Here is a 16,864-nt window from a genome sequence, read left to right on the forward strand (position 1 = left end):
ACACGGATAAAGTGACCCGGGATTTGACCCGGGTTCGTTTGATTTTGGTTCATTCACACTGCCAGTGATTTTCCGGAATCAGAGAGTGCGTTCACACACAACCCGTAAAAATGCCGTAAAGACACGTGACATCGATGTGACTTGTAATCTCAGCAGCGTCTTAAGTTTGCTTATGAGCTGCGATCTCTCTCTCGAGAAACCACGCCTGTGCATTTGTTTCTCTGATTCGATCATAAACTTGCGCATTACGTACCGTTTCACAGCTGGAGAACGAGCCCGGCTTCAGCGTCATCACTACGACACGGCATTATTACGGCTTTTGTTCACACAGCGCGCGTTCCGGGACTGAACACGGCAATGTTACTAGGTCCCGACCCGGCATCGATCCCGGCATAAATCCCGGGTCGAGTTTGCGTACACACAGAAGGCGCTCTGGCAATTTGCCGGCAATTTGCCGGGTTCAAAGCGCTGTGTGAAAGGGGCTATAGATAACCGCTGTTTTAGAGTAACAGGTTAAATTTATGATTTTTTTTTTGAGTTATTGTTGCTAAAGTAAAGATGAAATACTATAATTAGCATAAAATAATACAAATATTTTGCAAACCAAAATATTGGGTAAATTGGCCAACTGTCACCAGACCAAACTATTTAAATAAATATTTTAAGTATTGAATGAAATATTTATATACAGTATATATATATGTACACACTACATTGCCAAAAGTATTAGGATACCCCTCCAAACCATTGAATTCGGGATTACGAATCACTTCCATGCCCAGAGAATGGGTCGCTCTCAGGAGCTCAGTGAATTCAAGTGTGCTACCATGATAGGTTGACACCTGTGCAATAAGTCCATTCGTGAAATTTACTCACTACTAAATATTTCACGGTCAACTGTTAGTGGTATGATAACAAAGAGGAAGCAATTGGGAAAAACATCAACTTATCCATGATAGGGGTGACCCCGAATAGTCGAAGATTCGATGCTTCGATAGGAGGAGCCTGATTCGACAACCGATCTCACGGTCGAATCTTCGCAGAGGTTTTATGAAACGAGGATCATGCCACTTTGGCAATATCTGATTTCACATAGAACTACCGGTTTTCTGTCAATACGTTAATATTCAGCCTATTATGATAATGCTGTATATAAAAATGTGCAAAGAAAGAAGCTTTTTTAATAAATATTTTTTAACGTGCGTGAATAAATCCAAACACCCCGTGACAGATTTAAGTTTCACTTTCAATCCGTGACCGACAGAGGAGCGTCTTGGCGGCAAGGATTTAAATCTTTAACAATGTCTGGGATAAGAAAATCTAAAGTGTGGATCATGTACACCATCAGAAAGGATATTCTCCAAGGCTGGATTTAGAATCAGGAAAACCAGTCTTTCACTCTGTCTGTATCCGTTGGAGTCTTTTGAGCGCGTGGATAAAATACATTCTAAAACACTTAACGTGAAAAACGTTTAATGACTCAATCTCCTAAAGATTTTAGAATATTTTTTATCTGCGCGCACAATTTGAAAAGACTCCAACGGACACAGACGGAGTGAAAGACTGGATTTGTTCTCTCGATCAGGTAGGGTACAACTTGTACCGTACAAGTGATTTCAAAACTTGTCAGCCGGTTCTAATTTGATTTTTGGATGCTGTGAACATTTTTAGCTAAAAAGACTGCGACTCCAGTTTAGCATTTATTGTTGTTTCTGCAGTTAAAAAGACAAAGTTGAAAATTCTGGCTATAATAATTGATTTATTTTAATTTTATTTATTGATCTGTCAGGGTTATCTAATCTAACTATTTGTGGCTTGTGTTTTGAATATGTTCCCCTGCACTTTAGGCATTTTGCACACATTTGCTCCTCATCTTGTGACTTGATTCTGATTTATTTCGTTTTGTATTTTTATTTATTAGAAAGGTATATTTTAATTAATTGTTTATTTTTTCGGTGCATCGATGTTGTGCTGTACTTAGAGCCTGCTCGCACAGGTAATTTAGGCGATTTTTATTTTTATGCATGTGAAATGCAAATCCTGTCTGCAGTGTGGACTTTCTGGAGTTATTAATGTTATTTCTTAGTTTTATTGATCCAAAATGTTTTTATACATTTTCTTCTATATCTTTGTGTGATTTTCTGTACATCGCGGCTTTGAAATGTTAAAGCCCCGCCCCCAAACACATGATTCGACTATTAGTCGACTATAGGCAAGACTTGACGATTCTGATTCGACTATGAAAATCCATAGTCGGGGACACTCCTAATCCATGAAGATGTAGGCCACGTAAATCAGAGAGCGGGGTCAGCGCATGCTGAGGAACACAGTGCGCAGGAGTCGCCGACTTTCTGCAGAGTCAACAGCTACAGACCTCCAAACCTCTGTGGCCTTCAGATTACCTCAAGAACAGTGTGTAGAGATTCACGGAATGGGTTTCCATGGCTGAGCAGCTGCAGCCAAGCCTTACATCACCAAGTGTGATGCAACGCGTCAGATTGTGTAAAAGAACACCGTCACTGGACTCTCGAGCGGTGGAGACATGTTCTCTGGAGTGACGAATCACGCTTCTCTGTCTGGAAATCCGATAGACGAGTCTGAGTTTGGAGAACGGTACTTGGCTGACTGCATTGTGGGGGATTATGGTGTGGGGTTGTTTTTCAGGGGTTGGGCCCTTTAGATCCAGTGAAAGGAACTCTTAATGCTTCGGCATACATAGACATTTTGGACATTTTCATGCTCCCAACTTTGTGGGAACAGTTTGGGGATAAACCTTTCCTGGGGAAATAAACCTTTCCTGTTCCGACATGACTGAGCAGAAGGTCCCTAAAGACATGGATGAGCGAGTTTGGTGTGGAGGAACTGGACTGTCCTGCACCGAGTCCTGAGCTCAACCTGACAGAACACCTTTGGGATGAATAAGAGCGGCGACTGCGATCCAGGCATCCTCGTCCAACATCAGTGCCTGACCTCACAAATGCACTTCTAGAAGAATGGTCAAAAATTCCCATTAAAACACTCCTAAACCTTGTGGAAAGCCTTCCCAGAAGAGTTGAAGCTGTTAAGGTGGGCCAACTCCATATTAAACCCTACGGATTAAGAATGGGATCTCATTGAAGTGCATGTGCATGAAAGACGTCCCAAAACTTTTGTTTTTATAAAGCTTTTTTAAAGCATGCTTTGTCATTTTATCCAACTTCTTTTCCTCTCTATATATATTTTTTTACACTTCTATACACGAAGATGTCCTGAAAGGCAGGATAATTATGCTTTTTACCTCTTGCCAGCGCTTTAAAGCGAGCAGCTCAGCAGGTTGAGGAACAGCATGAACCCGACAGGGTCACACACTCCCTCCTCATCACAGTCCCGCTCCAGCAAGCGATCGGCGGCTCCGGGTCGCTCTCCTCAGCGATCACCACACGCCGCTGCTCTCACACTGTCTATATGGCCTGTGATTATGTTTCAGACATATGAAATATTCCCCACAGTCAGAGGTATACTTAACCTCAGGCGCTGCTCGACAGACGCAGTTAATTCTCCATATTTAACCCAAATGTTGAATATTCTGAAGAGAAATCTACCTCACCCGTATTTCCTCGGATGATGATCGGTTTCATCAGCGTCGGGGGTCAGGATGCGAAACAATCCTCATCTTCTCTATTATTTATCAGGCTACAAGAATTGCAGTATGACCAGGGGCTAAAACATGTTCATTACAGTATTATGAAACATAACCGAGCTGGATGTGTAACAGAAAACAGTTCTCTCACTGAATCACAACACGCAACATGATTACAATGAACAACCGAGACGCTGACAGACAAAACAGAAGTTCATACAGTACACTAGACTTAGGCTACGTTCACACTGCAGGCTGAAACGACCCAATTCCGATTTTTTTGCCCCTATGCGACCTGTATCTGATCTTTTCATGACAGTCTGAACGACACAGATCCGATCTTTTCAAATGCGACCCAGGCCACTTGGGTATGTGGTCCCAAATCCGATACATATCCGATCTTTTCAAATGCGACTTCAGTCTGAACGGCCAGGTCGCATTTATCCGACCCGCACGTCATTGATACGCGAAAAACGTCATAATTCTGCGTTGAAGTAGTCGTCGGTTTGAAAACGGACTGCATATTCGTCGAGCTGAGGTAAATCTGCCGAACGGGTCGACCTCGACGAGCCCGTTAATTAAAAAAAATAAAATAAAAGCCCACGGCCATTATATATACGTTATGTTAACTTATTTGTGCTGAATTTGATATAAGATAAGTCAGCGGCTGCTGTCTGGCTCTTGTGTAACGGTCGCTGCGCGCGCTCGTGTGTGTGTGTGTGTGTGTGAGAGAATCACAGTTAAAGTTTAGCTACTTCCGCAAACAACAAGTGACGTCGTTGACCGTTGAGTACTCTTCTGCGCATGCGGGTCACTTCTGGGTCATTTCACGTTCACACAGGAGATCACAAAAGGTCGCATTTAATTGGAAATGTGAACGGCCTTGCAAAAAAATCGATTTTTTTCAAAAAATCCGAATTGAGCATTAAGCCCTGCAGTGTGAACGTAGCCTTAGAGTGTTTAAAGGGATACTTCACCGATTAGCATTAAGCTTTGTATCAGTAGAAACCCGGTAGTATTGTCGAGTGACCGTGCTTCCCTCCCTCATGTCCCCCTGAGACGAGAGATTTCTGTATTGTGTGTCTGGAAAAAAAACTCAGATGACACAAAAATCATCATTTAGCATCATCTGAGGCTCTTTTGTCCAGAGGCGAGAGACTAAAGCCAGTAGGAGGAGCTTGTTCTGCATGTGTTCGACCCGCCCATAGGGGGAGCTCACGATAAAACGCTGTCTTTTCAGTTTCGAGTCGACTAGTAGCCTAGTTGTATCATTTCTCCCGATACTGCCCTCTGTAACCGGTAGGCGTGACTTGGGAGTGTCCTCGTAGGGCAGCGAAGCAAGTGCATTCTGGGAGTTGTAGTCTTTCATGCACATGACACAAGACTTTTCTCAGTCTAGAAGGCACCAACTTCTAAAATAATTTCACATTTCTACTACATAAATGACCCAATTTAAATCCACATCCATCTTTCCAGCGGTGAAATATCCCTTTAAATCCACGAACCCTCCCAGCTAACATGAACACTACTGTAGCTATAATGTTCTTCTCAAAACATTAGCTCAAAAACAAGATTTACTGTATATACACCATCAATGGAAGGTTATTGTTCTGAAATGTTTTAGTTGGACGTTCATCTAACAGTTTTTAAACGTTACCGATTGATTTAGATGTTAAATGTTTGCATAAAGAAAAAAAGTTTTGGGATGTTTTTAAAGTTCAGAGAACACTGACAGAAATAACCGTCTCATCGCTGAATGTGAACGTTAGCAAAACATATTTTTGTTTGCTAGGAAACAAAACATGATGGAGGTCCTTCAATTCAATTAACCAGGAGGGTTTAAAAGCAGACATTTAAAGCTTATATTTTTTTGTTAAAGCATGAGTGTTTTTATATAAAAAAATAAAATAAAATAAATGTTAGTTGAGCTGCAAAAGTTGTCTTTTAGGGTGATAGTCTAGGGTTACAAATTTAGGTTATAAAAACATTTTCCAAACATTCCCTTTTGGTTGTGGGAACATAGTTTTGAAATTGTTAAAATGTCCAGATTTCTTGCCATGATTATAAAATTGTAATACGGTTACAGAACCACTAACATTATTTTCACCCAACATGCAATATTGTTGGAACATTTATTTTTAACATTCTTAGAACTTTAAAATGTCCAGTTTTTCTATTGTGATTAGGACGTTATTTAAAATCAAATTAAGTTTATTTTCACCAAATTTCACCATTTGTTTTTACATATATTTTAATATTCTAAGAACATTAAAATGTCCAAGTGGATGATCTCATGTTTATACATCACCAATGTAATGAATGTGATCCATATACTTGTAGCCAATGTTTAAAGTAGCATATTTATCTTATTATTTCTGCATGTATATTAAGCACTAAATGCAAATTGTCGATACCTGAATGAGCCAAACTGTGCACATTTACAGACAAATGAAGCAAAAGTAATATCAGCTGTGATTCTTAACACTAACTTCAGTCATTTGTTCAGATTGGCATTCTTGCACACTTACCAACCTTGCATAAAATAACACACCCCTAGTTTTATGTAGTCATTAGATCGCAAATAAGCAGGAATATTGCTTCAAGCGCAGTGCAGCTGTTATTCCTTCAGTCGCATGTATTCATGCACATTTCAGTGGGAGGAAAATGAATCATAAAAGCAGCTGTTCCCAACACAGAGATATCATAAACACATCGGCTTCGCATTTTCACTCAATTAACTCACGATCTGCTTCAACGATTGTACGACTAATTCAGAGACAGAAAACACAACACGAGTCAGTGTGTGTCTGTTATAGCATGTTGACTGCTCATGCATGCAAGTGTGTGTGTGTGTGTTACGGCACACGACGGCGACCAACACTAACTGAGAATAGGAATGAGTGAGAGCGGAAAACCACAGCAATCTTTGCATGCTCACTTTAAATGATAATCTTCCTGCAATGTGAACCAGACTTTATGCAAGATAGAAATCTCTTACATGTTCGACACAGCCTTTCCTTTGAGAGGAGACGTTTCATTGTTTCACTGGGGATCGTTTGTGTCAGTGTGTTTTATGTGAAGGGGTCAGCAGACATTTGAACCCGTGTGAATGATGAAACCGCATGCAATCGCACGCTTTTAAAGAAGCAATAGTCCTGATTCACTCGATCATCATCGCAGTTTCAGATGAAACACGTCGGTCAGTGCCAGCGATGCTTTTGACTTTTAATTTCCTGCAATGGTGTCGGTAATTGAATTCATAATGTGGAATACAAAGGATATAAACAATGATGATACGCTTCGTAAATACCAACAGCTTGGTTTTAGTGTCAAGAAAGTATTACAAACAATCATATTAAAAGCAATTTTCCGTGTTCAATGCTATGCATCTCTGACATGCTGCTGATTCCCACAGATAATCGTTTTAAAATCATCCCTCAGTTTGACAAAGAAACAAAAGTAATGCACTTACAGAGATAGACGGACGACTATGAGGGAAAACACTGGAATATGAAAAAATATGCATAAAATAAACATTATAAAGGTTAAGTCTCATTAAGCTCATGATTCGTTAAGCTGCATTCACATGATCCCATTCATTTCAACACACAACCGGATTTCACAGAGTAAAACATGATCCTGGATCAACATCTAGAAACAACATTTCAATCAACCAATCAGATTTGAGGGACGAGCTCACAGTTTATGTCAAGTTTAGGGTTACAACCAGGGTTAGGAGCTTCTACATCAGTGTTCTTCACCATCATTTCCCTCTGATTTTAGGGAGAAGTTATGGCTAGGGTTAGGGTTAGGGGTAAGGGTAGGGTTAGGACTACATTTTCTGAAACGGATCAGCTAAATATGTTGACCCAGGAACATGTCTAGCGTGCAATTTCAATGGAGAGATACCGATTTCTGGCGGTGGGGTGAGAGATCGAGTCCCACCGGGAATCAGGTCTTCTTTAGGACCCTGAGTGATCCCATTGGTTCAACGGACTTTTAATGGGTAGTATTTTTAGCGCCTGATTGACATTCCTGCAAAATCACGTTATGATTTATATAGTTTAAAATGCGTTATAATGACCACTAATGTATTTTAAATTACATGGTTCATATACTAGCATATAACTAAAGCTATAGGTCGTGACATCAAGCATTTCTCGTTCCTTCTGTTTTTGAGTTAGCTTATGTACTAGCATATCATACATCTAGCTGATTAGCCTGCTAGCTTAGCTTAGATTATATTAGGCATGTTTTTTGCTTCCAATATAGTTCCCAATTACATCTTTCAAATTAATGATGTTTGTGTGTACTTAGCATGACAATTGATTTATTAAATGTATTATAGTAGCCTATTATTATATACTATACCACATTACTATTAGTGTAAAATTAATTTTAAATTACTCTTACAAAACATAGTATGTTGCAACAATCCTTATCCTTATAAAAAGATACATTTTGTGTTTGGTTTATTATGCAATGCATAGGCATTCATTTTATATTTCAAGCATGTTGCCTGTGCAATGAACATCATGCAATATTTAAATAGGTTATAATTAGTCAAAACATCACGATAACTTTTGATCAGGCATTACCGCCTGGGTCCTAAAGGAGACACAATTCCTTGGGGGACTCGATTTCTCATTACAGCGGCACCAGGGAAACATTGATTTATGCAAATGTAGAGCAACTTCCTAGCCTGACGTCGTCATGCTCAGATTCTAGTCAGAATATGCTCCCAATGCTCCATTGGGCTGTGATTAAGGGGCGTTTCAACCGAACCGGGAAAGAAAATGCCTCTGCACTCAATTGGATAGACGTACAACCAATCAGAGCAACGGAGTAAGTGACGTATGTTCTTCATTCATCTTTCCGATCGACAAATGCCTTGATCGCGGTTCTCTGTTCCTCTCTTAAAATGAATGCGCTGTCAATATCTTCTATAACAGAATCTACACATCTCAATTCTCCAGCGCCAGCCATCTTTGTTGTAAACAAATTCAACCCAAGCACTCGTTGGTGACGTGGATGATAACGTTGATCATCTGTCCATCATCGTATAAAGCCCGCCCTGACAATTTGATTGGTCCGAACAGCTCTGGTTCGAGCATAGTTGCTCCACAACGGATCAAGTCCAGACCGAACTTCCCGACCTCAAATGTTGTGGGCGGGGCTAAGTTCGGCTGGCATCCAGGCTACCAACTTCCAGGAGCGACAACCAATCGTAGTGAAGTCATTAGAGCATGTGATCCGTGTCGTCGGTACGATGGAGGAGAAGCTATTTTAGAGGTCAGTAATTTTCCTATAATTTATGGTATATCTCTGTGTTCAGACTGTAAGACTAGAAAAACTGGAAGAGAGGGCAACTCTCTGAGAAAACAAAGGAAAATTAATATTTGAAGTTTAACTCTCTTGTGAAGTTAGCATCACCATTCGAGACGCAAGTCTCACCTCAGAATCAACCTAATCTACATCTCTTTCCCTCTTCCCCCACTCCTCCTCTCTCATGCTGAGATCACCAAAATTCACCCAAGAATCTATATGGTTTAATGTGAATAATTATCATACAGTATTATACATGTTTGGTGTTATTTGAAATGTCTCAGTGCGACTGGTACAAATGTCTTATTCCCAAAAAAGTTCACCAAAAGATAAATAAAGTTTTTAAGAGTTTAGAGATAACTCGCACACAGAGGAGGGTTTGTCTTCCAGGCAAATGGCATTCTGCTCTCAAAAGGTGTAAACTCAATGCAAATTCCCATTGTTAGCAAATGTTTCCATGTGAAAGACGTTTCTGTCTCGGTCTGAGTACTGAAAGAAATGCAACAAGAGGCTCAGGCCGATTTGTAACAAGATCATGTATTTCCTGAGTCAGTTACATCTTTTACTCTTTATCTCTGAGCATTTGATGTTATTGTATTGATTATCTTTGAACTGATTATGAAATTGGCATGATACATTTACCTGACATAATAAATTATTACGTTTTAATTTGTTCTGAATTACTCTGAAATTATTCACTTTAGTAGATTATGTTGTATCCATTGTTACCGCAAATCTGCGTCAGATTAGACTAGATTCCAGTGTTGAGTTGATCATAGGGCACACCAACTGCGATTTTAGAGTTCCAGCTAGTATTTGGCACTAATTCAAGTGTACTCTACTAATCTACTAAAGTAAATAATTTCAGAGTAATTCAGAACAAATTAAAACATAATTTATTATGTCAGGTTAATGTATCATGCCAATTTCATAATCAGTTCAAGTGTACTCGGTTGTAAAGGCTAAAAGGGAATTTCCGTTTAGGACAGCAAACTGCTAAATAGGGCGAGTCTTACCTTTTTAATGTAATGTTACTTTAGTCAAATGTACGTGGGAAACCATGGCATGACCAAACCAAAGCTACTATCAGAGAAGTAATTTGGCCGGCTTATATCTGTAGTAGTGGTCATGACCTCTGTCTAAAGAAAACGCTACTTTAATTCAAGTGTCTACAACCGAGGGGGCTATACAAAAATATCTTTGATTGTGTAAGCGTGAATGCGATCGTCTAAAAGGTATTAGCCAATTACCTCTGTTTAGTGACCCGAAGCTGGCGAGTTTGTGATCGTGGGCTTGTGTAATATTAACGGCCGGTGCGAGGACCCTGTGCGACTTTGGGACCCGAATGAACGATTAATAAGAGTAAAGAGTTAAATAGAACAATCAAATGTATTGCTAAACTATTATATAAATGACCAAGAACAAATTGGCATTCCAACCTAAATTCGAGGTTGTGATAAAATGGAGTCAGATAAAAGCTTAAAAGAATGGTTTAGTGAACACAGATCAGACCAGTGCTTGAACTTCATGATGGCGAAGAACACTTGCTGTTTCTCGTTTAATATTAAGCGTTTATGCAGCGACTGGCAGTGTGAAGCTTTCACTTCTATTGGTCGTCGCTCCCAAAGTCACTCTTCATTTGCATAAACGTAAACATATCTTAACTCTGTCTAAGATGAGACTAGTGTGAGAAAATAAATCACTTACTATTGTACTATTATACAGTTTTTGTTTCAGTGGTAATCAGCAAGCGAGGCTCGAAGAGCTTCATCTGTAATGAACCTTGAACTTCATGAAGTCATTGAGCAGATTTTATCCAAAGACATTAAAAAATAAGGAACATCACAAGCATTTCAAAATGTTGAAGAAAGAACATTAAGGATGAAAACACAAAGTCTACCAGTAAAATTACATTATGGTAAAATAGATTTTCTATCAATGCAACACATGTACAAGTATTTTGAATGATCTTTATAACATATCAGTATGAAAAACAGTGTTATTTCTAAAGACTCAAATACATCATTTATATTTTGCTGTTTATATTTTACAGCTATATTCCACTGTAGAGGATATTTAAAATCAACATGAAAAAGCATTCACAATTAAATTTACTCAGGTAATGGCATATTTACAAAATATATTTCTGAATATACAAAAATAAATTGATTGTGTGGTAAAAAGTTGGCGTTCTGTACCAGAAGAGCTATCACAGGTTTACAACCAGGGTTAATCCAAGTTATTATATTTTGTAAAAGACTTTTATTCTTTATAATAATAAGCACTGGTGAATCATTCACAATAATACCAGGAATGTCTCTTTAAAAAATAAATATAGTCGATTTTAATTTCATGTTGACCTTAAAAGTTATTGTAAAGCAAAGATCAAAATCAATGCTTAGTTTGTCTCGTCACCGACAAATCAAAAAGCATCTGTTTGCTCATATACAATATTTAAAAAAAAAAATCAACATTCATAAAATGTAAATAAATATGAAGCAGACATCACTAAAAACAGATTCTATGTGCATTTAAGAGTGAAAAAGTGAGTTTACGGGAGCGTTCTCACTGTGTGACCTCAAATGAGCCGTGAGTTTGATTGGTTGTCAGTCTGTCCTCTCTTGTGTCCTCATGTGCCGAGTCTCTTTGGCCTGTAATGACAGGGAAGTACATTAAAAAAGCCATGTTATTCCCTTTTACAAAGTCTTGATGTTTTTAGGCTCTACTAGAACAGGTTTTCCTGCTTGAATGTTGATTATTTTCCTCATATTCTCCATTGTTGCGGCTCCTCTCTTCCCAGTCTGTCAGTAACGCTCTGTTTAGTTCCTGTCTCTATGAAGCCCCTCCTTCTGAAAAGCACTCTGTGCTCTGATTGGTTGGCTGGTTTGGGAAATGTCCTGCCCCTTACCATAACCGCCAGTTTAACACACTACTAACTAACTCAACCAGGCCCCGCCCCTTTATTCTGCGTATGAATTATTTAAATGAGGAATATTGTGACGTGTTTGTTCCCGGAAGAAACTCAAGACTACAATGGAGGCGTTTCAGGAGTTCAGGAACACTGACACTGACATAGAGAAGAACTGGAGCTTGTTCATGATCAAACAGCAACATTACACACTAAAGAAAGAGGAACATGGGAAAAGGCATGATAGGCTCTCTTTAATGTGGAATTACAGCGCCGGCCTCTAGAGATAATGCTATCGAGAGAGACCCGGGATATAAAAAGCCCTGGATTTCACAAATCCTGTTTATTGAATGACATCTCAACATGAGATATGCGCTGGGGAACAAACTTTTATGTATGGAGGATATTGCAAGCTCACAAACAACATTTTGAAGTTGGTCACATGACACGTCCTGTGTTTTAGTTAGATTAGGCTGGTCGGGAAGCGTATTATAGGACTCTGCACCAGCCATCAGTGGAAATGTAAAGTGACGTTCAGCGTTTCCTCTGGTGATTGTAGTAGATGAAGTGGATGGAAAATCAACTAATTTATGCACTGCATTTAAATCAACAGCAAAAGAATCAATCCAGCAGACAAAAACATTTAAGATGCACAACCTCAGTCTTGAGCTGTGAACATTTGCAATGTGAAACATGTCAAAGAAATAATTCATGCATTGCACAAAATATATATATTTTTGTCTTGTTTTCCAGTACAAATATCTAAACATTCTTGAATCAAGATACATTTACTTGAGTAGCCATGTGACAAGTCTTGACCAAATAGTATAAAAGTTTATTTTTATGACCCTATTGGCGGATATTCTTTTCTTGTTTTAATCAAAAACTCGCTTCATTTTGGTACATTTTTCAGAAAACAATACTTCATCTCTTAAAGGGGTGGTATAATGCCCTTTTCACAAGATGTAAAATAAGTCTCTGATGTCCCCAGAGTGTGTATGTGAAGTTTTAGGTCAAAATATCCCACAGTTATTTTTATATAGCATGTTAAAATTGTCACTTTTTGAGGGTGAGCAAAAATAACCTCGTTTTGTGTCTGTTCCTTTAAATGCAAATGAGCTGCAGCTCCCGGCACAGGGGGCGGAGCTTCAACAGCTTGTGTCCTTTTACCTCACACACACATGCACTGAAATTTTCAAAAAATGTTAGCCTTATATGTTCAAACCGGATTCAGACAATGATGGAGAGACTCAAGAAGAAGTGACAACATGTAGAAGCAACAGGACATTTCTGAATGGTTAGTTGATAAATTTATGAAGCTTATGTGTAGTTATCTTCTAGTCATTGATTAGCATATTCTGTCATGATAATCTATCGCGTTCTGGGGGCGGGGTTTATGTAAATTCTAGGGTTGGTGATGTCACTAACCCAGCAGGAATGTGGTGTAGTCTCTACCAGCCGTTTGTTGTAGTCCTTAAAAAGCAATTTCTTTAAAACAAATATCTCCCTTTGCTTTGAACTTTGAGTGTTGTAACTTTGCAGATGTTGTTTATGCTCAAACAGCAACATTACACACTAACTAAAGTTAGAAAAGTCAAATCATAATCAACCACCCCTTTAAATGACTTTGCTTAGGTTTTTTAGGTCTTATTACCTAACATTTTTTTAGGTATTTGTACTGGAAAACAAGGCAAACATACTTTCTTCAGTGAAACCCAAAAGGTGAACATTTGGGGTTATTTTGTCCTTTTTGGATCTTGACAGAACTGAGTGAACTCAGAACAAAGGAAGTCAAAAGGGTTTGGAATGACATGACCGTGAGTAACTGAGGAGAGAAGTTTCACTTTTGAGGTGCAAGAGGCAAAATTCAGTATTCAATCCACTTTTTCCACAGTTGTTTATAGCATGAACACGCACTGACATCTCCAGATGACTGCAAGCGTCCTGACGGGCAAAATAAACAGAGAACCCATGAGGAACGGCTCGACTGCGTCTGTCTGCTCAGTAGTCTGTGAACGTGTGGAGGACGAGCAATAACTCACACATGTGATGGACTGGACTTCCATACGGAGAGAAATGAAAGAATCATGGGAAAGGGGAGGCGTTGTAAAATTGATTTAAGAGAGGAAAGTCCTACCTTGGCATTGTGATTTTGCATAGCACGAGTTCAACCGCTAAATAAAAGAGCAAAATAAAATTCATGGTGAGTGATATATTATATCCACAAGACAGTTTCATGCATCATCAAACGGGTCATTCCTGCTATGCATTATATTGTCCTGCCACACTATTATATATATATATATATTTAAAAATATTTGTATCCAATTATTTCAGAACAAAACCATATTAGTAATTTATTAGGATTTAGAAATATTCATAATGTTTCTATTTTTCTATTTAAAAAAATGTCTAAATGATCAGCATGATCAATTTTTTCCTAAAAAAAACCTGTTACACTCAATCTATGACATGCTTTCTGTCCTCGGTTTGATAGTTTATACTTTTTTAGCAAGTAAAAGTCTTTTAGTGTAACTGTACAAACGCCCACCTTCAGCTTTGTCTTTTTGCTGTGAAATCTGCACTGATTTTTATCAAGTCAACATAAGAATAACTTTAATATTGTTACTGATATTTCAAGATCAACACTTACTGGACTGAAGCAGCTTCAGTTTACTTGATTGTCCTTATATAATTTTTTAATAAAATCATGTTCAAATGTGAGACTCAAATATGATCTTCAGGCTTTTTGAGGAAGGTTTATTTGTTCATCTCTCATTCATCATTGTATTGCATTGCATTATGCGTTTTAAAAGAGGTTTGATCCTAAAACTAAGCATTTAAATAAAATAATAATTAATTAATACAATGTATTTAAATTTTATTAAAATTAACTATTTTAATTAATTTAAATTAAACTCATCTTAATGAGACATTATTGGCAGATATAGAGTGATGACTGATATTTATATGCATTTGATGTCAGTAGTCTGTAATATTCTTATAAATATCTCATTGATTTACATTACATAAATTTAATCAAACTTTTTGTCCATATAAATATCAGCATCTGCACCAAATTACATATTTTCTGCTCAGTTTGTGCCTCGGAATAAAATTAAGTTTTTTCCCCCCATATTTTCACTATATCTCATACTATATGAGCCATAAAAGCCTGATTTATCTAATATGATACCCCACAAAAACACATATGCATACTTTTAAAAAAAATATATTTTCTACAGTTTCAATAAACTTTTTCATTTCTTATATCAGGCTTTACAGGGTAATCAGATTATATATATTTTTTATTTTTCCCTATATCACTTTCCATCCTCAGTCTTTTTGCAAAATAAAAACATAAATTAACATCCTTAATGACATCATCTTCAAGGAATAAATAAATAATTAAAAAATCTTCAAGGAAGTGACATCATTTTGCTGGGAAATCATTAAGGATCAATGAATTCAGTGGTGTTTTGCGATGTTGCTTAACTGGTTTGCGCCTCTAAAACATTTATCCTGTTTGATCAAATCAACATTTCAATAGATTAAAAATATGAAAGAGAAGTCTGAGCGCTTCTGAACGTCTGCTATACCTTTATATGGAAATAAATCCTTAATTACAGAAGGACATTCATTACGTGGAGGTTTCAGAGTTAAAATGGTACAGCGCAGCAGGAACGACCCAAACACTGAAATACCTCGTCGTTGTGTTTCTCCAGCCTCTCGAGTTGTTCACGCTGAGCCGCCTGGAGCTGCTCGCTCTCTTTGGACTGTTTCATGGCGAGCTGTCAATCAACGCCCATGTTCATTTACATAATTAGAAACATGCATTTGGAAAAAACACACTCATCTAAAAACGAGATTAGAATCTTTACCCTCTTTCTTTCTGTAAGAAACTTCCTTGTGTTCGTGCTGTTGAGCTCTCGAACTCTCCTGCAGAAACAATATCAGTGGAGTTATGGACACTTTTAAAGCCTAGAAGTAGATTATTGCTTATGAGTTATGACTTTTGACCACTAGGTGGCACTGGCTTAAACGTTTGTGGACTAAGTGGATGATGACAATGATGACTACCAAGTTTCATTATAATATACAGTACATAAGCTTTCCCAAAACACACCCTCAGTTCCTCATGGTGTTTTCAATTTATTGGTGTGTTAAAGGGATAGTTCACTTTGAAATTAATTTTTGGTATGTTTTAGCTTACCTCAAGGGCATCCAAGATGTAGGTGTCTTTTTTTCTGCAGTAGTTTCAATTTTGATATTTTTAGGTCAAACCGTTCTTGTCTGTCAGTCATATAATGCAGGTCTATGGTCACTGTCTCAAAGAGCATGCACAGAGTCCAAATTAAAACAATTCCCCGTCGTCCAAATTAAACAATTCCCCATCGTAAGTACACATTGATGGCCTAAGACACGAAACGAGCGGTTTGTGTGAGGAAACGAACAGTATTTATATAGTTTTTACCTCTTATACACAGCCATGTCGAAGTGATCTGATCTGACGTGTACGCAGACTGGTGCATAGATATATACACACTAGATGTCGCCTTGTCTACGGCAGTTCATTGGAACGAATGTCTTTAAGGCGACATCTAGTGTGTATATCTATGCACCAGTCTGCGTACACGTCAGATCAGATCACTTCGACATGGCTGTGTATAAGAGGTAAAAACGATATAAATACTGTTCGCTTTCTCACACAAACCGCTCGTTTCGTGTCTTAGGCCATCAATGTGTACTTACGATGGGGAATTGTTTAATTTGGACGACGGGGAATTGTTTTAATTTGGACTCTGTGCATGCTCTTTGAGACGGTGACCATCGACCTGCATTATATGACTGACAGACAAGAACGGTTTGACCTAAAAATATCAAAATTGAAACTACTGCGGATAAAAAGACACCTACATCTTGGATGCCCTTGAGGTAAGCTAAAACATACCAAAAATTAATTTCAAAGTGAACTATCCCTTTAAAGTCAAAAGGCTATGAAAACCACATAT

The 16,864-nt window shown here is 38.1% G+C and overlaps 1 protein-coding gene across 1 annotated transcript in view; it reads right to left on the reverse strand.

Annotated features, from left to right (window-relative positions):
- Window positions 1-5,555: 5,555 nt before the first annotated feature.
- The window catches only part of plcb4a (phospholipase C, beta 4a), a 66,385-nt gene continuing 55,076 nt past the window's right edge, over window positions 5,556-16,864 (reverse strand). The window contains exons 33-36 of the mRNA XM_082143726.1: window positions 15,734-15,791; window positions 15,557-15,643; window positions 13,990-14,026; window positions 5,556-11,595 (exon numbers count right to left, since the gene is read on the reverse strand). Of these exons, the coding sequence (XP_081999852.1) occupies window positions 11,510-11,595; window positions 13,990-14,026; window positions 15,557-15,643; window positions 15,734-15,791 (268 nt within the window). The 3' untranslated portion in view covers window positions 5,556-11,509. The remainder of the gene's footprint in view (window positions 11,596-13,989; window positions 14,027-15,556; window positions 15,644-15,733; window positions 15,792-16,864) is intronic.

Source organism: Leuciscus leuciscus (assembly GCF_965113295.1).
Source record: "Leuciscus leuciscus genome assembly, chromosome: 17".
Taxonomy (NCBI): Eukaryota; Metazoa; Chordata; class Actinopteri; order Cypriniformes; family Leuciscidae; genus Leuciscus; species Leuciscus leuciscus.